At 42.0% G+C, this 26,300-nt stretch overlaps 1 protein-coding gene across 3 annotated transcripts; it reads right to left on the bottom strand.

Moving 5' to 3' along the window:
• Nucleotides 1-8,688: 8,688 nt before the first annotated feature.
• On the bottom strand, nucleotides 8,689-24,367 carry TRAF6 (TNF receptor associated factor 6). 3 transcript variants are annotated; one of them, XM_061462833.1, is made up of 7 exons: nucleotides 24,241-24,367; nucleotides 17,393-17,713; nucleotides 13,508-13,658; nucleotides 12,802-12,960; nucleotides 12,113-12,184; nucleotides 10,698-10,775; nucleotides 8,689-9,806 (listed from the first exon to the last, which is right to left on the bottom strand). In XM_061462833.1, the coding sequence occupies exons 2-7, from the start codon at nucleotides 17,680-17,682 to the stop codon at nucleotides 8,925-8,927; spliced, it is 1,632 nt and encodes a 543-aa protein (XP_061318817.1). In that variant the 5' UTR covers nucleotides 17,683-17,713; nucleotides 24,241-24,367; the 3' UTR covers nucleotides 8,689-8,924. The 3 variants fall into 3 exon arrangements, with proteins under 3 accessions (XP_061318817.1, XP_061318816.1, XP_061318815.1); XM_061462832.1 differs by lacking the exon at nucleotides 24,241-24,367 and adding an exon at nucleotides 18,106-18,370; XM_061462831.1 differs by lacking the exon at nucleotides 24,241-24,367 and having other exon boundaries at nucleotides 17,393-17,838.
• Nucleotides 24,368-26,300: the final 1,933 nt, after the last annotated feature.

Raw genomic sequence — 26,300 nt, 5'->3', positions numbered from 1 at the left:
TTATGGTAGTGTATTCATGAAGTGCTCCTGACCTCCAGTGGTGTCTGACTCAGTGCAGTGTTGCCTTTAAGATGAAGTGAAGGTTCTTTGCAGTCTTGCTTTTTGTTTTGAAGATTATGAGTGGTTCCAGTTTCCGAGTGTCAGGCCCTGCAACCTGCACTGTCTACTCTGTAGCATCATTTGGTACTCAAATGCTGCTTCTGTGGGAACAGAACCCATCTGTTTTAGCAATTCCCTGGGTTGCTCTGCTGCTGTCTTGCTAAGCAGATTTGCAAATGTAATTACAGGCTTAGAGGTGAACCAAAATGCTGCCTTAAATGTCAAATCCCATTAAAAATAGGGGTATAACACCACTGCCACTTGAATCTAGTCCCTGTGGTACTGGCTGTAAATAGATCTGTCTTGACAAGAAAACAGAAGGTTAGGGTGAATCTTCAGGATGTTTGGTTTTGGTGTTCTTTTTGCATGCTATGGCGTTAACTGCAGAATTTGCCCTGCTTCTGTCAGGCATTAAACATCTCCTGTTCCATTGGCTACATCAAAAGTACAGCTCCAACCTGTCAGGATTGGGCATTAAACATCTCCTGTTCCACTGGCTGCATCAAAAGTACACTTCCAACCTGTCAGGATTTGGCCTTAGTAGCAAACAGAAAGCAGATTATTATTTGGTAACAAAGCATCAGAAATACCAGTGACGAGCACAAGTCACACTACCTTTGTAAACAAGGGTATTGCCTTGTCTCCTGTGGTTGCAAATCTTGAAAGAGATACTTGAGTGGGCCTGATTTTTTTCTTGCAGCCACTTAAGGCACCCTAACTGTTGGCCTTTGTGGAAATGCGAAGTGTTTTGATCACCGTCTGTGCTTACATATTGAAGAAGAGAGATATAGTTGTGCTGGCTGCCTCCTCCTCAGAGTGTGCACAGTCCAGTGGAGGTCAGGAAGATGATGTGGTTTTAAGCAGTCTTCCCTCAAATGAATTCTAGGATAAATTGCCCTCCTATTCATAAATTGGAGTGACCAGGCCAAATTATTTGATGGAATCTGCCCTAGGGTGGCCACAGATTGTGATGGAGCTTCAGAATCTCTGTGGTAACAGCCAAGCCTCGTAGACCATGCCAGCCTTGCAGCATTTCAGTTCACTCTTATAAATGCTTTTCTTTTTTTCCATTTCTGCTCTAACCCATTTGCTTTCTGTAGCTACCCAAACCATTTGGATCAGTGAGCAGCACCTCTTTTATGGTGCAATTAGAATGCTTTATTTATTTCCTGACATATTCTTGGGTCATCTCTAGGGTTAATAGAAATCCAGTCCTGGTTTTAACTTGAATTTCTTTTGTTTTACATGTACGTATAATTTTAATTATTTTGATTTTGTGTCTGTGACTTTGCAAAGATTTGCACCAAGCCACTCTGAATCGTGCACTTCCTCAATTGTTTTGGTTTTTAGGGAGAATTAAAGCTGGTGGCTTTACTTTGTAAACTGAAGAAAAGTTTTTCTGTAAACTCCACCAAGGGTCTGGTCATAAGCAGCACTTTTACAGCCATGTTAGATGCAGAAGCAAACTGGGTTAAACTGGGAATGGTTGGAAAGCTGGGGACACACCTGGGAGGGCTTCTTCTTCATTCACCGCATCGCAGAGCCATTGACAGGGGCACTGGGCAGGTCTTTTCTACCCTCAACCACTCAAGAAAACCTCTTGGAAGAGCTGGAAGAATGTGAAGAATGTATTTTTTTCACCACTTGCCCAAGTCTGTCTGTTACCTTCTAACTGGATAATTACCTAGATTGAGTGACTTCCCATCACACTGAATCTTTCTTCTCTTTTTACTCTGTCAGGTAAGGTGATTTACTCTCTGTATCCTTACAGTTCTGTCATAAAATTACTGAGGGGGCCTCATCAGAGATATTCATAGTCACAGAATCAAAGACTGGTTTGGGTAATAAACCATTCAAGCTTATCCAGTTCCAACCCCCTGCCACAGGCAGGGACACCTTCCAGTAGACCAGGTTCCTCCAAACCCTGTCCAACCTGGCCTTGAACACTGCCAGGGATGGGGCAGCCACAGCTTCTCTGGGCAACCTGTGCCAGGGCCTCACCACCCTCACAGGGAAGGACTTCTTCCTAAGATGTCATCTAAATCTCCCTTCTGTCAGGTTAAAGCTGTTCCCCCTTGTCCTGTCACTACAGGCCCTTGTCAAAGACCCTTCTCTAGATTTCATGTTGGATACTTTAGGTATTGGAAGGCTGTTCTAAGGTCTCCCTGTCTGTATTTTTGTATCTAACATACTACCTTTATTAATTTATTATCTCTTTCTGAGACTATTACAGCTGTACTGGGAATACATAAGTCAGAAATAGGTGCATTCCGACACTGGCTTCCATTGCTGTCTGGTCATCTCTATCCCACGATTTGATTATTTCCACATGGTTTTCGGTGGTCTGACCTTCCCTTTCCTAACAGTGCTGACTAGCTTTTCAAAATCATTGTTCTCCACTCTTGTAAAGTCTAAACCCCTTCCATTTCCAGGGGATACAAAGTCTAGGTGCCATAGCCAAAGCAAAACAAAACAAACCAAGGTAGATCAGTGAGTTGAATTTTAGATACCGACTCACTTTCTTAATTTCAACTATTAGGATGAGGACCTATGTGAAGGAATTTGGCATGAAGATACGTTAACTGTTAGCCCAAAGAACTCTTTCGAGGAGGTGAATCTTATTGAAGGGACTTGCTAAGGTCAGTCTAAACTCCACAATGTGTGAAGTTTATCACATCTCAGTGTGACACTGAAACTAGCATGACTTTTATGTGTTACTTTTCCCTGGCAGTACCTTGGTTCCTGAACCCCCTGTTAGCAAAGTCCAAGCTCATACCCGGCTGAAACTATCACTTTATTAAATGCAGCAAGAGAAGCAAAATTAAATCTCAGAAAGAAACAAGTCCCTGCATGCATAATTGAATACCAAAATGAAAATAAAAATGCAAGCTCAAGCACACTGTTGTAGGACTTGACAAGCCAAACTCGTGGACTTCACAGGACACCTTTGCCTGACATCCTGTTGTTGAAGAGAGAAGGGAAAACCCGCAGGTTACCAATACTGGCATGGAACAGAAGAGTCTGGACTCTGCAGAAAACTGTCTTCTGTGCAACGAGGTAAGTTAAAGTTTGTCTTGTTGCTTTTCCAGGTTCGGTCTTTAGGCGTAAGAAACTTTCATGTTGCCTCTGAGATCAGTCAAAGCACAATTCAGAGGGAGAAGGCAGTTTATTGAGAGAAGCTAGAACTGCCGCTTATAAGGAAATTATTTTTCTGCTTCACAGTCTCCTCAGACACCTTCAGAAATTTTCCAATTCTAAAATTGGCTGGATGGGGCCTTGAGCAGCCTGGTCTAGTGGAAGGTGTCCCTGCCTATGACATGTGGGGGTAGAACTAGATGAGCTTTAAGGTCCCTTCCAACCCAAACCATTCTGTGAATTCCACCTGAGAGGAAAAAAATCCAACTACCCCCAGCCTTCCAGAGCTGTGAAACTGGAGTGCTTGTTTCAGTGGAACATGATTGCCAACCACGTTTCTTAGAACAGAATACACTATGAAGCAGGGCCCCAGGATTCGAGCAGAAACAGCATCGTGAAGATAATCTATCTCAGTCTTTATCTGCTCCTCCTGCATCATAAAATAACGAGGCAAATAATTTTTTACAATTTTTGATTTTTTTTTTTTAAATAGAGAAAATTGCAGTCTCTTAGCAGATGAGAAAAATGTGGCAGTAGCTCTTCTTGGCATAAAATACAAGTAAGGGTAGACTGAAGCTATGACTGCTACAGAATCTCTTTCTGCTACCTTGTAGGCGAGAAGAAACAAAAAAAGGAGAAACAAGAGTAGTGCTCTCTGTGGGGTGGATTTTTAATTGTCTGTGAACTGGACAAAACTATAGATGTAGCGCAAACTTGTCACACATTGTGACCTTTCCATCTTGTGCTGACATATTTTTATCAAGCAGGTTAGGTTTAATTGGGGGGAAAAAACCGAAACCAGACATGAAATCTGCAGATCATGGAATTTTGTATTTCAGGTCAATAAAGTGCTCAGATCCTGTAAGGGGAGTGGTAGCACTAAAGTCCACTTAGCCCATTTTGATCTTTCGAGATGGAGCAGACAAAGGCTCACTGATGGGAAAATGAGGAGGGTGAGACAGTGGTGACAGTGAACTGTATTACCTTTGGTCATTTTTCCTGCTAGCGTAATGGCTTTAATCTGACAAAGGGAATATTTAGATTTTAGGCAGAAGTTCTTCCCTGTGAGGGTGGTGAGGCCCTGGCACAGGCTGCCCAGAGCAGCTGTGGCTGCCCCATCCCTGGCAGTGCTCAAGGCCAGGTTGGATGGGGCTTGGAGCAACCTGGTCTAGTGGGAGGTGTCCCTGCCCATGGCAGGGGGTTGGAACTGGATGAGCTTTAAGGTGCCTTCAACTCAAACCAGTCTGGGATTGTATGGTATCTGAGCATGCTTTCCCATCCGTTACACATGAAAGTTGTAATTAACTTGACGTTAACTCCACTTGCCTTAAAGATTATGTCTAATAAATACCATCACATTTCCCAGGAGAATTTGAATGTCTTGAATAAAATATACATTTGATGGGGCATGAAGTGTGAAATCAAGGTTTCCCTTCCTGCAGATGCTGTTAAAAAACAGCTCCAGCCTCTCTCTGTGGTTGAGATAAATTAGCAGATTGCCACGAAGCAACCACTCATTTCTCTCACAGAGGAACTCCCTTTGGTTTCTGATCCGAGTATGTTGCAACAAACCTTCAACCCAGAGCTGGTGTTGTGATAAGCATAAGAAGCAAGCAGGATGTGGCCAGAGCTGATTGTGTTCAGCATTCAAAAATGATCATCCTATATTGCATCTTAAATTACAGGATGATCATAAGAACATTGAGTTTATTATCAATTGCACTCGCTCTGTCTTCTAGCAATGAAGACAATTATTGCTACCCTTCATAAATTAATTACACAAGATTTTATCTTGAAATATATCTTTTGCCTGCATGGTGCTATATGGTGCATCCCTCATTAAGACCAGCCAACAAGGCTGAAAAACTACCCCAGAGGTCCTGTGTCAGCTCATCTTTCTGAACAGCCTTCCAGAGGAATAAAGATGCAGCATGCTGTGCACAACTGAATTAGTTTATTTTTTAAAGTCCTGTCAGAAATACAACTGTGCAATTAATTACAAAATATATATTAAACAATCTATTGATATTTCAAAGGAAACAGGAGTACTTTCATTCTGTTCAAATGCAAACTAATAAAAAACCTTTAACACTGACCCCAGAATCATGTTTTGCATCCATCATCAATGTATTTGATGTGAAAGCATCTCTGAATAAGAACAGAAAGGCCACCTTCATTTTATTTCATGGGCAAGTTTAATCCCACAGCAAACATGATCAGGCATATCATGCGACTAGTTCAAGTCTATACATCTCACATTATCTGAGCTCCCACATATACATTACATACCAACATCTTTAGAAAAAGATTTCTCCCTGCCCTGCAGGGGAAGACATTCAGAGGCAAAAAGGAAAACACATTTGCAATATATTATAATGGGAGAATTTGTGCCATAGCAGCTTTGCAAAGACATGTATTAAGTATGGCTGGCTTAAACAACATTCAAGACAACTGAAATCTGGGAGATAAAAAAGGCTAAGCCACTCTCTAAACCACCTTGAGATCCAGTAATGGTGCAAGGCACCAAGAGTTACATGCCTAAAGAACCCCATTCCCAAAGAAATTATGCAGTAACTGGTTAAATCCTCTAATTACTTCCCATTTGTTTTAGAAACAGGTCTTAACCCTGCATACCTTTCTACTTCCATTTAAGTAGTTCTAGCCATTACACCTCAATCCACCATAATAAAATGATTTCTCGGAAAGTGAGATCTGGAGGAAGGTGAAGAGAAATGCAGTTTCAGTGAAAATGCATTTTCACACAGAAACTGAATCTCTTTGTGCTAACCTTAGAAAAGTTCAAATACAAGATAATAGTCACAAAGACTATACATTAAGATGGCAAAGATGTAGACTCCTGAATTCTTCCATTAGCTGAAGTTCTTATTTGTAAGAAAGTTCTGGAACTGCCATTAAAATGAAGAGTAACTTGGAAGGTGGGAAAAGAAAGAGGAAAACAGAATAAATACATGAATAAACATTTCATTAACATTTATATTTTTTCATGAAAGTAAGATGTAACTGTAGCAAATTAGCTCTGAGAGTCTCTGATGTAAAATTCTGGCATTACAGGAATTTGGAATCACTAGGAGTTCTGCCTGGTAATATTAAAATACAAAAACAGTAGAATAGCAGCAGTGACTAAAACATCCACGTTACTGTAGCCAATGCATTATTATATATGCATTAGCATTTTACTCCCTATTGGTTTGTGTTACTGTACAGTCTTAACCCAAATCATTTAAACTCCTGAACCTGCCACCAAACTGAGGCTTCTCCCAAGGCAGAAGTATGTCAGATCTAGCAGATACAGCTCAAAGCAAAAATTCAGTACATAACATAAAGCTTCAAAAGGAAAGTATTAATGCACTTGGTGCACATTGGGTATAAATTATTAGAACACAGATTAAGGACATTTGTTGTTAGGATCACTAAGGTTGAGAAAGTAACCGTGGCAGGAAGAAGCTCTCAAATTAGAAGTCTCCTGCTCCCCCACCCCCTCAAAAAAAATTAGGAGAATGGTAGTCTTTGAGCATCTTGAAAGAACATGGATAACAAACATAGCTTGAAAATGACTGGAGTACTAGTGTACAGTGTCTTCTGGTTACAGTGGGACTGAGCACTGTCATGCACATTAAAAGCTCTTGGTTAAGAATGGTTTAACTACTAGGAGTAGTCTAACTGAAGGCACTCTGAAACAATCCTGCTAATAGGATGGGGCTGCTCAGTATAAAAACTACTTAAGACATTCAAAAAGACAGTTTTAAAGCCTGGATCTCTTTCTGTTTTGAGTAATATATGTTCACCTGTCCTCTAAACAAACATACAGAATACACTCACTCAGTCAATGACCGACTTTACCATTAGTTAGGAAGTTCATGTTTCACTAGTGACAATACTCCATTTAACGTAATTCCTCTTCAACTAATAGGCTCTATCTGCAAAATCAACTTTAGTCATCTGAATATGATGATGAAAGTGGTAGGTTGGGTCCTGGAATTTTTCATCCTCCCAAATCCACACACTATGGTAGTCCTTTGTTAGCTTTGTATGTATTAAGCATACACACTCCCCATGGCGTTGATTTCATAAGGCCAAATAACTCTTCAGTATCTTTTAAATTGCAGTGTCTGAAGTCTTTAGGTTGCTTCACTAGGTTAGAGAAATAATACACATATGCTTATGTATTGCTTAGTTCTTTCTTCAGTATCAGACTCTACACTTAAGTTATGGGGTGGACAAAACCTGATTCTTCACTCCTTTTAAAGACAAGAGTCAGACTTTATCAGCACCATGGTAACTTAACATTTTTAGCACCAGTGAACTTGAACTACTCAACTTTGGTCAAAACATTTTGGTGGCATACACACAGTCAGTAACAGAAAGCAGTAACATACACAAATGTTAGTAAGCACCTGAATTCTTGCCATAGTGAATCTAGTGTTTGGTAAATGAGCAACTATGGATTTTCTTCCTAAGAGCAAACAGGATTGCAATTTCTCCTCATAGTGTCAAATTAACAGGTTTTTCTTTCCCTCCAAAGCGTTGAGGGTGGCCTAGCTCCTACTGTCTAATGGTACAGGAAATACCCGCAGCAGATGGATGTTGATATGGCCCCTGAGAATTCACAGGAGACAACAAATCATAAGTCATCCACAGCACCAGCAGATCACTCGAACAGCTGCAGATCACAAGTTCACCTTTGGTACAAGTTCAGGTTTCAACAACAGTAGGCCCAATTCTGCATCACCCTATACAGTTGGCACATACCTTCACTCATGTATCCAACTCACAACCTGAAAAATATCCAGCACTATGAGATCCCACCAACACAAAGGTATCTCATTCAAATGCTACCCTTTTGTCTCTCTGGTATCTCATTCAAATGCTACCCTTTTGTCTCTCTGGTGATGGTGACTGACATTTTGGGACCAGAGCACAAACTTACAAAACGATTTATCAAAATAAAGAATTGGGGGATACTTTCAGAACACATTAAAAATATCTCCTCAGTAAACCCGGCTCAGAGTTACTTAGCCTTCTCCATAACACTACCATGTTTCTGAAAGACACTACTACTAGAGTCAATTCTACATCAACATGCAAATCCCTGAAGAGAATGGCACAGAAGTGTCAAAGCATACCTCAACCCTAGGCATTCTGAGCAAGGCCTTAACCTGACTTCAGATTTTACGAGAAGCATATCCAATTCGAACTTCTGTGTAAGTCAATACAGAGAACTGTCTCAGCTCTCCCAAGCACTGTGAAAAACAAAACAAACAAAAAACCCCCTCATCTTCATGAATTTAGCCATTTCCCCGATACAGTATCTATTCCAAGGCACTGACGTGAAAAGAGTTACAGGTCTTTTCTGATGAAGTTTTGCCTAACTGAGATGTACAGATATGTCAACAGGACTTTCCTGTTAAGGCAGTTTTGACTGACAACACTTCATTTAGTTAGCTTGCTACAGAAGTAGCTTATTACTTTAAGAGAGAACCATACCAAATAATTGAATACATGACCTCATACAGAAAAAAAATTATATCAGCAACAACAAAATTCTATTCAGGTGAAGATCAACTATGTTGGCAATTATGATCCTTTACAAACATATACGGGTGATGAAGCATAATCTGTGATGGAAGAACATGACTAGTGGCTCCACTCCTCTGGTTAAGACTTTCAAGCTACATAGCTCCATCAGCACTGCGAGCCTGAAATCCTTCTCTGCGAAGACTGTTTAAATCTAGACGTGTTATAACTTCACAGCGCACCAGAAGTGTATCATCCTTTACAAAGGTTCTTTGTTTCAAGGTCTGCAGGTGCATGAAAGTCACATAACCAAACCCTTTTGGATTGCGGTGAATTGTTGGTCTCTGGAAGGCTAGTAACTCTGGCTTGGCCTCCATTACTTCTTCATGATTCTGCCTGTCAGGGCCTTCTGACTGATCCAAAATAGAAAGTCGTATAGTGCCTTGGAAGGGCCAAGGCAGATGGCTGTCATATTCTCCTTGCATAGTGTGGACAAACAGAGAAATAAAATTAGCACACCGCTGAGCATTTGGTAACTGGATATGCAGGCGCAAACACAGCTTGTAGCCAGGCTTTCCAGTATAGAAGCCAGGACTGTGCATCACAACAGGTCTCTCTTCTTCCTGGGCTTTCTGAAGTCCACTGAAGTTCTCAATCTTCCAGATATAAATACCATTGCATTGCTGTGCTTCCATTTCAGTAATCTTTCCCTCCAAATTTCGGATAGTACGTTTGAGTTCTGCCATGTGGGTGTTCTGAGTCTCCATTTTAGCAATGAGTTCTCTGATTTGGTGATCTTGTCTTACCAGACGACCTTCCAACTGCTGAATAGTTTCTTTGAAGTTTTCAACTTCTGGATTACAATCATACGTGGCATGTGACGCGTGTGAGAAGAGGGCAGGCTCAAAGGGTAAGCCATTGATGAAAGGTACAGGATTTGTTGCAGTAACACTGATATTTTGAAAACTCTGAGCCATCATTCTCATGTGAACCTGAGTAAACTCCTGCATGTGTCGTGCCAGTTCATTCCTTTGCATCTAGAATTTAAGAGATGTGGAATTAGGAATGCATCAAATGTTATCTGCAATCCCATCTTAAATGTGGCTCGGAAGAAAACCAAACTAGTTTCTTCTGTTACGTGTGAAAAACTGGAATATGAATCAAGGACAGGTGATGTGACAAAGTAGCACTTCACCAATGGAGGGTTCCAAATTTAAGATTGCTGTTATGACAATTCAAATGCTGGTGGGCAAGTACTGTTCAACTCAAAATAGTGACATGGTAAAAAAAAATGTTAGTGATAAACATGCATTTCCTATTTTTTCTGTCTTATAAATCAGCAATGATGTATTCCCTTCATTAATTTGCTAAAATACTCCCCCATATCAAACACAAAGGTGCATGAAAACTGATGTAGAAACGCTGAAGGGAAAAGATCCATTTTTATGAAGAGGTATTAAGCCGTAATTAAAAACAATACTATCCAGATTAAATAGTTTTAGAATTTACTCAAATTTAAAGCACTGTCAGGTTTTCTTCACTGAGCTCTAAGAGCCATCACTCTATTTGGTCAGAACTTTGGAAGAAACACTAGAAGCTACTTTATTGCCATGAAAGCTAAGCAAACACTAACAGATTAATAAAAGCAAGTTATCAAGCAAATCATTCATAGAGTTTTTGTTAAATTTGAAAAGGACTTTAAAAAGGCAATGTATGAACATGTAGTGGTTTACAATCAAGACACCTCAAAGCAACAACAAAAAGAAAAACAAACCCACAACCAAGCCAAAAAAACCAAAAAAACTCCACATGAATCACAGAGGATTTGGGCTGGCGAATGAGACAAGAATAGGGAGACGTTAAAAAAAACCCCACACAACAAACACATGCAGAAGGTCTGCAATAGCTTATTCTGACAAAAGGCTTACCTTTTCTGGACACCCAAAAGCACTGTAAAAACAAGGCACTGGAGCAGTAGGACAATCGTTGTCATAATGGTTAGGCATCTAAAACAAATCAGATTTGAAATTAATTGTTCAGTTGAGAGTTTTATTCTTTTATACCATCCTAAAAGAATATGACTGCATGGACTTTGAATATGCAGTGGAAGTCAGATCAGTTTATACCTATATAATTTCTCAAAGAAACATGGAACTTTAGAAACAAAATGGTAACTGATGACAAAAATTCTACCTCCTTGTATGTACATTAACAATTCATTACCTTTGTTCTTACAGAAGGCATCAGAAAGCATTCAGGTTTTCCTGCTAGAGCAAATGCCTTTTGTTTCTAGCCTATCCTCAAAGCTAGATCATAGTTCACTTAATAGATTCATACAACCATGGAGTAACAGAACGGTTTCAGTTGGAAGGGACATTAAAGACTCCAGTTCCATCCCTCTGCTACGGCCAGGGACACCTTCCACTAGACCAGGTTTCTCCAAGCCCCATCCAACCTGACCTTGAACACTGCCAGGGATGGGATATTTCCTTCCTTTCTGAAGCACTACTTGCATATACTTCTTGTTATCTGTCTTCATTAACCACTTCCCCCAAAAGCTCAACATACTTCATTTTTTCTTATGGTCTGTGTTTTCCAGACCCAATTATCCCACTGGTCAGGATTCCTCCCTATCCAGCCCCACCTCAAAAGCTGGACAGCTTCAGCTGAGACCTTACGAGCCCTAAGCAGAGCAATACAGTTCATTATTCTACCTTACAACACATTTTTGCCTTTGTCATTACTGAACTCAATCCTTTTCTTTAGATTATTTCTCCAATTTGACAAGTTCATTCTTAATTTTAACAGAGATGGACTGTATATTAAAACATATTTATCTTCCTGTTGATGAGGTTATTCACTAGAAGAAATAGTAATGACTATTACAATAGTAATGGAGAAGCAGAATTCCAGCCAGCACGTACAGTTCGCTAGTGAATTATTTATAACTAATTTCCAACAATAGCTAATTACAAATACTCTCCTTCCCTGCCCAAATGAGAGCCTTGTTTTCTAATTTCAGCCATAAGCACTGGCAGCTTGGTATTCTTTAGCCTCCACTCAAGATCAAAACCACACAGCATGGCCCCAGTCAACAAGCAATATAGCGAAATGTGCTTTGCAGCCAAAAATCCCAGAGGCTTACCAGACTGCAGCTGAAAACTGAAGCAGCATTTGAAAGAGTATTACACCTGCACTGGATGAAGCATTTTCAGACAGAGACAGGTAAAGATTTATTGGCTAGTAGGGAAACCATTTCTTCAAATTAGATCTCATATTAAAGAAGTAATGTACATGCAAAACATCTGCTACAGATTAAACACAGAGAAAGGTAGTCTCTTACCTGCTCTCTGATGAGCACTGTGTTGCAATATTCACAAAATACATTGGCAAGTGGGCATGTCTGGTCATGAAGCTTAGTTACCAAACATTAAAAAAGAGAAGAAAGAAAGAATCAATGAAGTTACACAGTTTAAAAAGATTGCTCTGATGCTATTATCTTTATTTACATTCCAATTTTGCACTTAGCTGTGTGCAACTGTGATAAAACACATCCTTATGAAGAACTAGAAGCTCAAAAAGGAAAGGACAATCCTCAGCATCACCCTAGTAAAAAAATGCAGAGCCAGGAGAAGAATTCAGAAATTGTCTTGGTCTTTTATGTGAGTAGATATCCCCAAAAGATTGGGCTCCTGACGCATCCTTTCTGCCAGGCATAAGAACTGTAAATGCAAATACTGCTTCGTGTGTTACTCTGGCAGTAGGTATTGGCCTCACTGATGGGAAGGCCAAAACATTCAACAGTTCTTACACAAGTCTGTTCACACGCAGGGTTCCAAATAAGTTTGTATTTAAGCACAATCCTCTCTCCAGCTTTTGGCTGTTCTAGACTAATGACCTGAGTTTGTAGCATCTCACCTGTGCAGCACTACGAGCTCTTCTATACCAAATATTTTTTTAAAAAACTGATATTTTGTTTACAAGCAAGCCCATGTGAATGAGGGTTGAAAAGCTGAGATTTATGCAAAGTACCTCTTTATCTTCATAGGCCATAGATGTGGCACAGTTTGGACAACAGACTTGACGCCTTGGACACTCCTGTGTTATGTGCTCTTTCAGATGGTTCTTCTGGAAGGCTCCTTGGCACTGTGGGCATTCCACAGTGGAAAAATCACACTGCAACTGATGGTCCTGAACAAGGACAAAAGAGGGATTTGATACTATAAACGGGTACTGTGGTCTCATCTGTTTCCAAGATAAAGTACAGTACAAGAGGAATGAACTGTAATCCTTCCTTCATGCAAATAAATCCTTATAAACTTATGCTGACTTTATGCATGTTACTGTCCTGTTACCAAGATCAGGACATTCAGCACTGTTTGGCCTTTTCACTTTGCATTTTATTTTCCAAAAGAAAATATTTCAACTAATGTATCTAGCTGCTTTGAAAGAATATTAAACTGACTTTAGGGAATTTGTGTGAAGTACAGATACAGATCAAAACACAAACAAGATTGATCCAAAAGAGAAAACTGCATCAATGCAATTTTTATGCACTACAATGTTCACTTGCAAATGACCTAATTACAATTAAAAGCTGATCTAAAACCAAATACATGTAGCCACAGACTTGAATAAACAGTGCACTGCATCAGCATAAACATGACCCATCTACGTTATTCAGAATTTTGACTTGCTCATGAAAACCACGTTGCATGTTTTCCAAGCTAATTCTCACCTCTAAATGCCTCAGCTCCATCTTCATACTGCAGCCTTTGTTAGGACACTTCACCGTTAATGAAAGGATTTCCCGTTTAGCAAAGTTGTCAGGAAAAAGTTGATTTTCAAGCAGAATTTCATTGTCTACCGGGCATTTGTGACCTGCATCTCTGTAAAGCCAAAAGAAAGGAAAAAGATACTCCAAGTTCCCTTTGCCCTTAAAGTATTTTTACATTAGCAAGACATTAGTGGCCAAATTATAACACATTAAGGAAGTCTTTGAAAAAAATGGCATTTACGTGACATTTAGCAGAGTATGCATTGTACATGAGTGAATTGTCAATACACAAGTTCTACTAGAGGTGGCATGACTGGCGTGGCAGCAGTTTCTAATTCACTAGCTTTTATCTGGACAAATGCCAGATGGATACTCTGGAAATAAACTTGAGGAGGATGTAAAGAAACTGAGAACTTATGATCCCATTTCTGCAAGTAATAATAGCTCAAACAACAAAAAATATTTCACATATTATTTCAAAGCAATCCTTTAAAGATTCTTGGACCTTCTCTCCTTTCCTTCTCACTTTATAAACAGCCAAGATGCTGACAGCTGAGCAAAAGCAAAAATGTCTTTGTTGTTCCAGATTCATCTATTAGGCATTACTTTTCACATAGCTCATTTCACTGTTTTTCTTGGACAACCATTTGATCTTTTAATCATCTTTTAATTTGCATATTTATGCAGCAAAGAAAGATGAAAAAAAACTTAAGATACAAAAATTACTACAAAAAGTATTAAGTATTGGAAGACTCCTTATAGCAGCTTTCCAAGTACCTGAAGGCGCCAACAAGAAATCTGGAGAGGGACTTTTTATGGAGGCCTGTAGGGGCAGGACAAGCAGGAATGGCTTTAACCTGACAGTGGAGAGACTGAGATGAGATATTAGGAGGTTCTTCCCTGTGAGGGTGGTGAGGCCCTGGCACAAGTTGCCCAGAGAACCTGTGGCTGCCCCATCCCTGGCAGTGCTCAGGGCCAGGTTGGACAGGGCTTGGAGCAGCCTGGTCTAGTGGACGGGAGTCCCTGTTTGTGGCAGGGGGTTGGAACTGCATGAGCTTTAAGGCCCCTTCCAAACCGAACCAGTCTGTGGTTCTATGAAAATTACACTGGATTTGGAACTGGGTGTTGTATCTGAAGCCATTTTAACAGCAAACAGACTGGAAGTTTGTGTTAACTGGCGCAAGTCTGGAGTCAGATGGTGGATCATGGGTGCACGCAACATGCACAGGCCTGTTCCACTTTGCCAGGTTGTCTACCTGCATTAAACACAAGAATCATTGGAAATGGAGTAAAAAAGGGATTCACCTCTACCAAATCTTCCTTTAAAAATTATCCAGTATCAGCTCATTTCTGAAAGCAGCAGGTCAAAATACCTATTCACAAGTAAGTAATACAGCTGAAGAGGCATGGAGATCAAAGCTTCTGAGCTGAAGTGCTAATGGAAACAGCCATAAAATGGAAAAATACATGGGCCAGAAAAATTTCAGAGCAGTTGTGGTGGAACGATCAAAGGCCAGAGCATTGTCACTGCTCAGAAGCAGGAGGGGAAGTAGAACCTAGTGGGCTGTGGAGGCCAGGAGGGAATTTGTGTTCTTTGCTGGAAAAGGAAATAATTTCTCAGCAACTCCATCAGCAACGTTGCTAGAGGAAGTGGGGGTAAAGCTGAGACTTCAGAAAGAGACAATGAACTTCCTTTCCTAGGTTTTGCTCACCACAAGTCTGTGACAGTCATACTCCTAAATAAGTGGAAAACTGAAAATACCTAGTGTGCTGTTTTGTTTCCTAGCTCCCAGGGCTAGGATCAGAATGCTGGTCACAGCTCAGGAACATTCCCTCACCTCACAGACAACCTACAGTAATCAGTTATCACAGGTGTATTTCAAATCCCCTGTTTAGTGAAGCTCTGTAGGCCTGCTGAGAAGACAGCAGCCTTTTTTCTATACAGAAAAGCTAATCATGTGCAAAAAGAGCCAACAACAGCCTAATTTGGAATAATGATTACCCGATCCCAGTTTAAATGACTAGCAGGCAAACGGTAAAATAAGAATGAATGGCAGATTTCCAGTAATTATAGTAAGGAAAAAGCAATAACACTGTAATATATTAATCACATAATCACAGACTGGTTTGGGTTGGAAGGGACTTTAAAGCTCATCTAGTTCCAACCCTCTGTCACTGTGCCAGTGTCTCACCACCCTCACAGGAAGAATTTCTTCCTAATATCCAATCTCAATCTCCCCTCTGTCAGGTTGAAGCCATTCCCCCTTGTCCTGTCACTACAGACTTCAAACACCCTTTACAAGCACAGGGACTGTGTTTAAAAGGCTGCTTAGACGCATCTACAGACAAAGATGTTGCTATACACAACTGAGTTTATGCACCTCGGTTCCAATCCGTGTTCCGGTGGAGGCTTTTCTATGCTATAATTACTTATCACACTTGGGTGTGCCCAGCAAAACAGTACCTGTGAAACAATAATCATCTGCTACAAAGCACAATAAATATTCCTATAATTTCCCTTGAAATTAAAATATAGGTATGAAAAGTAAAGCCAGAAGAATTCTGTTTGAAGAAAAAGCCTGCTCTGATTTTATCAACTGAGAATTTGAGCCCAGAAACTGAACACAGCTGGCATGCACTGCTAGCTCTCAAAGCTTTTGTTGCTGCCCCTTATCAGCTCATAATTCTGCTTTACCAATAAAGAAAAGTTCTGATATTTGGTGAGGTCTTTTACAAGCCCTAAGTCAGCTTTGACCTAAGATACAAGGAAAGAAAGACCGGAGTGAAACTTAATTAGTTACTGCATCTGAACTTGGTTCTTCTAATATTTCTTATCAAGTGCTTTCTAGAAAGTATCATTTGTAAACTACAATTTGTAGCTTCTTAGGTAAATAAGCTTCTTTATTACCATGAGTCATAGCACTTCAAAGCACTTCAGATAGGGTTATTTAAAAAGATGCCAAGACTTTCTGGGAGGGAAACTTTTTCTGTGATCAAACCCATCTGGTCTAATCCTGTCCCTCAAACTGTAAGATCTGAGGCTTTGAAAGCTTTATGAAAAAAAAAAATCTTTCTAGTTGTAGCCACAATTCCTTCAACACGGGCAACTACAGTTGCTTGTTTAAGTCAAAAGAAGCAATTAATCAAAAACTGCTTGCCCATCCTTTGTAATTTAGTATCTTTAACCTGTGGGCTCACTTAAACTGGACAGTGTGGAAACAAGGAATGAACAGAAGCAATTTTTTATCCTGATCAAATAAAGGCTGTGACAATCAATAAATAAATTAAAAAAAAGTTGCTTTCCATTTTCTCTGTAGAAGCTTCTCAATAACATCAATCATTATAGTACTGCAGACATTACAAACTCTAGTATGAACAAAAGCTTCTCGTCATTGAAATGGTTTGAAACTGTTTGTGGACTTGGAACTTTGAGCAGAATGACTGCTCTGTTAATTGAAAAAGGAAGAGAAATCAGTTCAAATGCCTGGGGTTGAAGAAGGAAGTTTCTCTACCTGGTGTGAAATGTGTTCTGAGCACGGGTTCACTGCAGTTCCTCACTCAGTCCTGTGGTAAATTCTAACCAATGACTATAACTGTGCCTCTCATCAGCAGAATAATAAATGGCAGAGTATCTAAAGCTCTTGCAACCTCCAAACTCATGATATTTTGACCATACATGGTGTTTATCAGAAAGTACCTTTGGTGAATTATAAATTCCCAGAGTTCTATTAGCACTCACTGGTAATTCACCTCCAGCAGCTCTATTCAGTTTACACTGTCCTTAAGCTACTCTGCTTTGGTAAGTGAATTCCTTCTTAAAAGCAACTTCCATGAATTTTCCTTTACCTTATGGATTTGACAATACAGCCTTTGCAAAAACGATGACCACATGGTGTCTGCACTGCTTCACGAAGAGCCATCAAACAGATTGGACATTCATATTTACTTTCCAGGGGGGGATCAAACTCCACATCATAGCCTTGTGTTTCCTCTGTGAAAGAACTCTGAGGATTTCCAGCCCCGCTGCTGACACTGTCTTCTTTTGCTCCAGCGCTGCAGGCACTGGCCATGGCTGCACAGCAGCCGCTCTGCACGTCTCGGGCTCCACTGCCGTTATCGCTGTAGAGTAAGCTCATAGTAGCTAATCAAGTGCTACACAGAAACACCCTGCAAGATGACAAAACAATGTGTTAATTTAAAATACTCCAAGACTTTTCTTTCTAATCAAATCTTTCTAATCAAAAAGATCTGGTTCTATTAAAATCACTGGTGTTGTTTTGTCCCAGTTTCTGTTATCTTACTTACCTTGTGATAAATAGGAAAGAGCACTGCATCCTGTCAGCCTAATTCCAACAAAAACACATCTTTCAGGAACTCTTTCATCTAACCCCCTAATTTCTGTAAAAGGGGAATACCCTTTGTCTTTGCTATGCTTACTGAAAACGCCTCTTTACCCCTTCAGTATAATTTACTTCTAAAACATTCAAATATAATTTGCATTAAAAATACTATACAAAACCAAGTTCTGTTGGATGACAATAGCTCAATTCCATATTTACCTCTGCAGTGAATAAATGTTATTTAACATTTTCTGCATACAGTGATTCACAGGACAGGTTTCAAATCACTTTATGTGCATGCCCACAAGTCCAGGTGCCCAAATCAAACAGATGTTGTGATCCAAATGAAATTCAAACATACAGTACTGATGATAACATTTAAGAACTGCCAACGTGACTTTAAATTGTGTAAAAAGCTACAAATGAGGTAAGACTAATACTTCCACAGCAAAAAAGCTATCTACAAACCAGTAGCACTCAAGAGTTCATGCTCTTTTTTTGATGAGGGAGCTTCAAACAGAAGTCTGAACAACAAATATGAAGTTTTAAAGTCCAAGAAATTTTCATTTAACTTTATTTTTTAATGGTTACAACCATCTTTTTAGAATCCTCCTGTGGGTAGTTTTCTATATAAACCACATTTCTTCAAAACAAAGAGGTTATCACAAGGTGTAAGGCAGTATGATTAGGCTGAAGGCTACAGGAACAGGCATGTGAGACAAGCCTACTAAGCCCATGATAGTTTGATCTTCTTTTGCACAGTAGTATAGGCAAAGGTCTCTTAAAGCAATATGAAATAATAGACACTGCCAGGGATGGGGCAGCCACAGTTTCTCTGGGCAACCCATGCCAGAGCCTCACCACCCTCAGAGGGAAGAGCTTCCTAATATCTCATCTCCCCTCTGTCAGGTTAAAGCCATTCCCCTTGTCCTGTCACTACAGGCCCTTGTCAAAAGCCCCTCTCCAGATTTCTAGTTGGCCCCTTCAGGCACTTGGAAACTGCTCGAAGGTCTCCCCGGAGCCTTCTCTTCTCCAGGCTGAACAAGCCCAGCTCTCTCAGCCTGTCTCCATAGCAGAGCTGCTCCAGTGCTTGGAGCACCTCTGTGGCTTCCTCTGGACTTGCTCCAACAGCTCCACATCCCTCTTGTGTTGGGGGCTCCAGAGCTGGATGCAGGACTGCAGGGGAGTCTCACAAGAGCTCCCCCAACGGCTTAGAATGGAAGCAGAAGAATCAATGCTTAGAAAGATGGTCTGTGACAGATTTTTTTCTTAGGCTGCTATCAGAAGGTCTCTTCAATAAATCAAAACAAACCTACTTGCTCCCATTGTTAAACTAGGATAACTTTTATTTACCAGCTGCTGCAGAGGACGATTAACCCTCTTGTGAAACCCGTATTTCCCCCAAAATCTCAGTAACTAAGTCAGGCCACTGGAGGGGGAATATGGGTATGCAGGGTATCGGAATCCACCAGCCAGCCTAGGACTGAAAGATTCACATTATTCTAAGCTACAAGGGTATATTTAATGAGACTAAGAAAGGGAAGAGGAGCATGTATCCCTTCAGCAATGTCATAAAGGAAGTCAGGAAGTTGCAAAGAGGAAAATATAATAGCTTTAGCCAAGTTCAGCTGTCACATTAATTTCAAAGAAGTACGCAACTCTTCCCTTGGGCTAATCCTAGGAAAAAACAGACTATTTGAAATATTGTTCTTACAAGGAAGTAACCAGGATCTGACTCAGTAAAATCTCAATAATTGAAAACTTTGAAGATTTAAGTGCTGCGCAAGTGGTGCTGTCTTTGCCCATTTGTTTCTACAGACATAGCAGGTATGGACAATAAGTTTACAGAAACAGAAGTCCTATAGCAGAGCCATTTGAATGAATGACTCACTGCAACCAGTCACCACCACAGTCTCACACAAAAATCCCCTTATTCTGTGATACACTCCACTCCCACATGGAGCTTTTTGTCTGCATATGACCAAGGGGTTCATCAACTACCACTGTCTCTTCTCTTGAAATAGAGAAATTCAGGCACAAAAAAGCAACTTAAAGAAGGTGATAACAGACACATCTTTTAAATTTTGTTCATGTTTTACTAAGATGGGTCCTCCTCCTCTTATCCATTTCATCTTATCTGTGAGGAAAATCCTCCTTCCGCCACACATATGTATAGGTGTGAGGCAAGGAACAATTTTCCAAATCAATATCCACACTCCTATTACTCAGACCATTAACCAAGGCCTGATTACTCCACCATAGCTTAAAATTATTCTCTACAAGTTGTAACTATCTTAGTAGGAATTGCTTCGTTTTCTTGTGGCACTTATTTTATCCTCCACGAGTAGGAACACAGATCCAATCTCGAACAGAGCAGTGCTAGAGCAAGCTCAGCTCTATTTGGAATGTTGATGACAGGTCTCTCCCCTAAGGAAGGTGGAACAGATGGTTCCTGAGCCTGCTGAAACAGTTTTGCATGTTCCTCCCCTGGGGAATTCAAAAAGCTTTCAGGCTAGAAGAGGATGGATTTTAAACCCCAACCAGTATATATCCCCAAATTCATATCAAATTGCTGCCCTTCCTTTTCAGTTACCAAATATATGACCTGTGAAGTAAAAACCTAACATTTCCCCCAAAACCACATTGTTTTTTCTTCCTATTGATAATAGCGCCTCTGTGATTTTGCTTCCTATTGATATTGCTCCTCTGTGCTGAACAAAATTAAGTCAAATACAAGTATAACAATATACAAATACTAATTTATAACAACTTGCCTACACCACAGCCTTCAGAATTCATCCTGGTAGCCTGCTCTAAGACTTTTTTTTTTGTTTCAACAAGATTCAGTCTTCAGATAGAGGAAGAACTGAAATTAAACTGGATCATTATTACATGGTAATTCTTGGTTTTGCTAGTGTGGAGTTTCTCAGGCAGAGGAAGCTTTGAAACTACGTTTGGTAATGCACCTGAAATGCCCGCTTCTAGAGCTAGCAAATTCTATCAGACTTGCCAAGTAGATGGATAATGGGTTTTAGCTTGTTCACACAAGGTACCCAAAGTCCTTGGGCCAGGGAAGGCAGATATTGCTCTCCAAGGCAACAGCTATATTGTGTGACATCAGAAAGGAAGGTGCTTTCCATGCCAAATGGTAACGCGCAGAATTTATCTGATCAGTACTTGTGCTGCAGAAATATGGACTGCCCTAAGGATCAAGCTGTCGTGTCCCAGCAAAAACACAGGTAAGACTACAGGGAGTCCCCATGCCACTCTTCCAACCCTAACATGAAGCCGTAATGCAACCTTTCTTCAGTAAGCACCTTGTGCTATGTTGCTATTTACACTGTTACCTTACGAAGTGATTAGGTTGACCTGAAATAGCACCATCAGACCAGAAGAGCAAACTCCTGAAGAATAAACATACCTTACAATTCACAAACCCAACCTCAAAACAGAATTAAAGCCCCTGTATTTTAAACTCAACATATGCAACAAAACTCAGTGCTCCGATTTGTGAAGTCCCATAATGTAACAGAGCTTAAGTAGGACTTTTACAGATGCTCATGCTCCAAAGAGCCACAGGATTAATTTAGAAACTTTCTAAATCCAAAGAAGAAATTATTGGTACCAGACAGTATCTTCAGATTGCCTGGAAAATTACACTATAATTAGAGTAACAGGGAGCAAATAAAAGTAATTTATCAATTATAACCTATTTACACTGAAATATGAAACAATACCTTTGAACATTTAGCAAAGGTGAAGGAACACAGTACAGAGAGTGTACTGGGTACCACGAAATAGAAAATTTTAGTATTAATCAGTAAGTACTGGGTACAATTAATTTCTACATGCCTTTTCCTAGGCAATTCACTCTGAGTAGCCATATAAATAAGGAAATCAATACAGAAGACTATTTCAAATACCTTTTCTTACTTGAAGCCCACAAACATAACTAATCACAGAGCCAGCAGGGGAAATGCTTTCAATGCCTTCATGGATTGGAAGGCTCTTCTTCTGCTTTGCCAAGAACAGTTTTGTACATAGAGATTTCTGGGTCATGAGACTGACAGACCAGTGGAGTGACTTTGGATCACTTGTTTATGAAACAATACCTGCAATACTTATTCCCAAGCATATTAATCAATGGTCTACTGACAAGTGATAAGTGCCGTGTTTGCACTGTGAGGTTTGTAACTATTATCTCTGTGGACTCATCCAGGCAGAACATATAAAATGATGCAAGTTTCTTTTAATTAATACCTGTAAAACACTTTCATTTCAAAGCTATCACATGGACAGGCAAGCCAAAGCAACAGGAGATTCAGGCAGGACTTATAACTGCAAAAAACAAATTCTGGTTTCTTGCAGAACTCTGCAAGCATTTTGTTGAGATAGCAACTAGTTTTGGTTTTCCTAATAGCAGTAATTTTTCAGACTTCCAAGTCTCCTGGATAACCACTATGCTTATCATTTAAACATGTGAACCTAACAACTTAGAATTGTAACATTTGAGGCAAAAGCAATCAAATAACAACATTAAAAGCTCATTAGACATAACCAACAGCTTCTGCCACTGGAGCAGAGCAGCCTTGGAGGGTGTTCTGAAGCCTTACAGGTGATTTCCAGGATGACCAAGAACTTGTGGCTGCCCCATTCCTGGCAGTGTTCAAGGCCAAGTTGGACAGGGCTTGGAACAACCTGGTCTAGTGGAAGGTGTCCCTGCCTGTGGCAGGGGGTTGGAAATACATGAACTTTAAGGTCCTCTTCAACCCAAACCATTGTGCAATTCATTCTATGATACTGTTTCTAAACTCGATAGCTCTATATTTTTGTAAAGAGTGACAGTACTTTGTGGCGATTTTATTAATGTAATAAGTTATTACTTCAACAGTGCTTTCCATCAATTTCATCTGGTTTGGATAGACCACACTGAGTCTTTTCATTCTTAAAACAGAAATCTCAGCCATATGTGGGAGGAAAATGTTTTAATTATATCCCTTATACCCAGTAGTTAGCTGAAAGTACTTCTCTATGTTCGCCTCTGACAACTTGTTCGTGCTGCAGAGCTACCCATGAGTGATGTGGACCACGCCATGCCTTAGATACCACTGACAGAACTGACTAAGTACTGATTATGAGGGAGAGGTAAGAAAAGGAACAGGGGGAGGCAAAGTTACTGGCTGCACTAACAGCTTATTTAACATCTTCAGTGCCTTTTGCACTGTGTGTTCTGTGTTAACACTTGCAAGAAACCTGCTTTGTCTTTCCATAGAATGATTACACAACAGTTTGAGTTGGAAGGCACCTTAAAGCTCATCTAATTCCACACCCCTGCCACTGGGGGGAGTCACCTTCCACTAGACCAGGCTGCTCCAAGCCCTGTCCAGCCTGGCCTTGAACACTGCCAGGGATGAGGCAGCCACAGCTTCTCTGGGCAACCTGTGCCAGGGTCTCACCACCCTCACAGGGAAGAGCTTCCTAAGATCTCACGTTAATTTTCCGTCTGTCAGGTTAAAGCCCTTCCCCTTTGTCCTGTCACTACAGGCCCTTGTCAAAAGCCCCTCTCCAGATTTCTTGCCGGCCCATTTAGGAACGTAAGATTGTTAACATGGAAAATAGTTAACACGAAAATATTTAAAACGTTTCCGGATTATTTTTAAATCTCCATTCCATGCTTGGAAAAGCAGAGCAGAGCCCACTTTCCAGGTGACTGGGGGCTGCACAAGGACACGCTCCATAGGTGTCCGGTAACACAGTTAAGAGGCAAAGACAGAGCCATTCCAGCCGGTTCCAACCCGCGGCAAACCGGCCTAACCCCGAGCCCAGGCCGCTGACAGACCGCAGCCCGGTGTCTGTGCAGCTCAGGCCTCAGCTCCACCACCGTCCTCCCTACCTCCAGCCACCGCAGCTCAAGTCCCCGGCCCTACACAGGCGTGGGCCGAACAGCCGAGCCCCGCTCTGCGGAAGGCAGGACTGCGCCTCCGCTTCCCAGCCAGCGGCCCCAGCTCCGCGCCCAGCCCCTCAACGGCCCCCGCCGCACTCACCGCCGAGCACGACCCTCCCCGCCGGGCGCCACTTCCGCCTTCTCCGCAAAGAGGCGCAGTACGCACCGAGCAAGGAGGACACACCGACGCGCCACAGCCGCTACAGCGCCCCCTGCCGCCGCGGAAGGAGATCAGCAGGGTTAAGTACAGGGGGCCGGGTCTGCGGAGCTGTACCGCGGAGCGGGACTGGGACTGTTCTGTCCGCTGCACTATCCCCCACATCCGGGAGCCAGTGGGCAGTAACCCCCCCTGCATCCACCCAAGGGCCTGACCTCGCCTCGGTTCGCCTCTTGATGGCGCCGGCCCCTACCTGTTCCTGCCGCCGGTGCCGGGACCCGCCGCCATGCTGGTCGGGGGCACTGCGCACGCGCTGGCCACGGAAGGTGCGCCGGAGGGACCAAAATCGGCACGCGATCGCAGGGCTGCGGCCGCGGGAAGCAACGCCCGCGAGCACACGTCGAGCCTGCCAGCACGCGGCCGTGGAGCGGCGGCATTCCGCACCGGAAGGCGTCGGCCCGCAGGCGCCACAGGAGAGCCTTGCCGGTACCGGCTGAATATAAAAGCTCCACGCATGCGTGGAGCTCGAGCTGCAGTAGCGAATGTTGGCCACATGATGGCAGGAGCGAGAGGCGGCCGCCGCCACAGCTGTCCCTGCTCATCTGCAGTACCGGGCTTAGGACACACGATGGTAGCAATGAGCAGAGCCCAACGCCACACGTCAAAACCGCTCTTGGAAACGAAATTTCAACACCTCAGACCTGTATTCAACAGGCTTTAATTTTCCTTAAATCTTTCCTCCTCCTCCAAATTCCTAAGTTTTTGGGGGCTGTGAAGCCCTTTTAGGGGGTGGGTCCTCCCTCATGACCCTTGTTATTCCCATCTTTTCTGCTTCTGTACCATATATGCAGTCTACTGACATTAGGGTATCCCAAGTGACATCTTGGTCCCCCAGATTTCCTCATTCTTATTCACCTCCCCCAAAAGGGCACAAACCAGCTAGCAACTTGCTGCTTTAATGCCATTTACATACGCACAAGCCCTTCTGCCTCCCCACAGATGGGCTCCACTAGAAAAATAAAGGGGAGGCAGCCCCACCCACAACAGTTGCAGCCCCATCTCCTGCTGGGGATCTGCTCTGTGATGTTTCCCCTCCATTCCCACCCTGCAGCACTACTATCACCCATTAACCCCTCTACCCAGAACTGAATCCCTCCAGGCTGCCCCCAGTGCTTGGACATCCCTGCATGCCTGTGTGTGACATCTGTACTGTCCTAGTGCACCACCTTCCCCTACTAGCACTGCAGTGCTGCATCCTCCTCCTGCCCCAATGCGGGACTCCCTAGGTGCTGTCCTGGTGCATGCCTGTGCTTACCCACCATGTGCCACGCTGTCTGGGATGTTCTCAGTTGCTGGGATGCCCTGCATGTGCAGGACCTGCAGCCCCAAAAGCAGACTCTTCACCTTGTCTGCAGTTTCAGCCACAGTCTTGATCCCTGCTGGCAATGCTTGTCCCAGACTGACCCTAACACAACTACCACGAGTAGCACAGCCCGATCCAGCACAAGGCTTCTTTGATCAGCACAGTCCTTCACTCCCAAGCTCAGATGCAGCTGGTACTATGTCCACAGCTGAAGCCCTTACCACCACCATTAACCTCCGAGACTGGGGCTACCAAAGGTTGCGTATTAGAGGCATGTCTTGGCTCCTGAGAGCAGTTTGCTGGAAATTAAAGAGAGAGGCCTGGGATGCACAAAAGGGAAAAAGCTATATTTAAGAGAAAAGAGAGTAAATGCAGAGAACTTTGTGACAAAATGCTGTATAAACACACAGCCTTGGGTATGCAGAAAGGCAAACAGAGGTCTAAGGGCAACCCAGAAATGTGGACTGAAGGATTCAGATGGCAAACAGAGAGCTCTGGGGCAATACAAAGTACAGAGAAAGGTTGTGGCACATACCAAAAGGCCATAATGCATTCCATGGGCATCAATATGGCTGATTAAAGTTGCTTTCAAGGACTCCCCATTCCTGTCAAAACCCTACCTTCCAGACCACACAAAGCGTCCCTGTGAGAGTGTTCCAAAATCATACTCCACTGTCCATTGTCTCAAAGATTGGTATGAGAAGCTGTCCTGGGTTCAGCAGCGGCTGAACCCAGATTTCTCCTTCTTAGTAACTGGCGCAATGCTGTGGTTTTGACTTTTGGCCTGGGAGCAACACTGATAACACCGATATTTTCAGTTGTTGCTCAGTAATGTTTACTCTGACCAAGGACTTTGTGAGTCTCATGCTCTGCCAGGGAGGAGGGGAAGCCGGGAGGAAGCAGAGACAGGACACCTGACCCAAACTGACCAAAGAGGTATTCCATACCAC

Source organism: Pezoporus flaviventris, unplaced genomic scaffold (genome assembly GCF_033815535.1).
Source record: "Pezoporus flaviventris isolate CSIRO_AGI_PZ_B2104156 unplaced genomic scaffold, CSIRO_AGI_Pfla_v1 ptg000036l, whole genome shotgun sequence".
Taxonomy (NCBI): Eukaryota; Metazoa; Chordata; class Aves; order Psittaciformes; family Psittacidae; genus Pezoporus; species Pezoporus flaviventris.
This window is presented reverse-complemented; position numbering and strand designations above follow the sequence as displayed.

What these genes read in the sequence shown, in the direction of transcription:
- TRAF6 (XM_061462833.1), bottom strand. Translation starts at nt 17,682, where the DNA reads ATGAGCTTACTCTACAGCGATAACGGCAGTGGAGCCCGAGACGTGCAG. An exon ending in TGGAGCTGAGGCATTTAGAG is followed by an intron (nt 12,961 to 13,507) that starts GTGAGAATTAGC and finishes GTCCTTGTTCAG; the next exon opens with GACCATCAGTTGCAGTGTGA. An exon ending in CAGTGCTCATCAGAGAGCAG is followed by an intron (nt 10,776 to 12,112) that starts GTAAGAGACTAC and finishes GATTTGTTTTAG; the next exon opens with ATGCCTAACCATTATGACAA.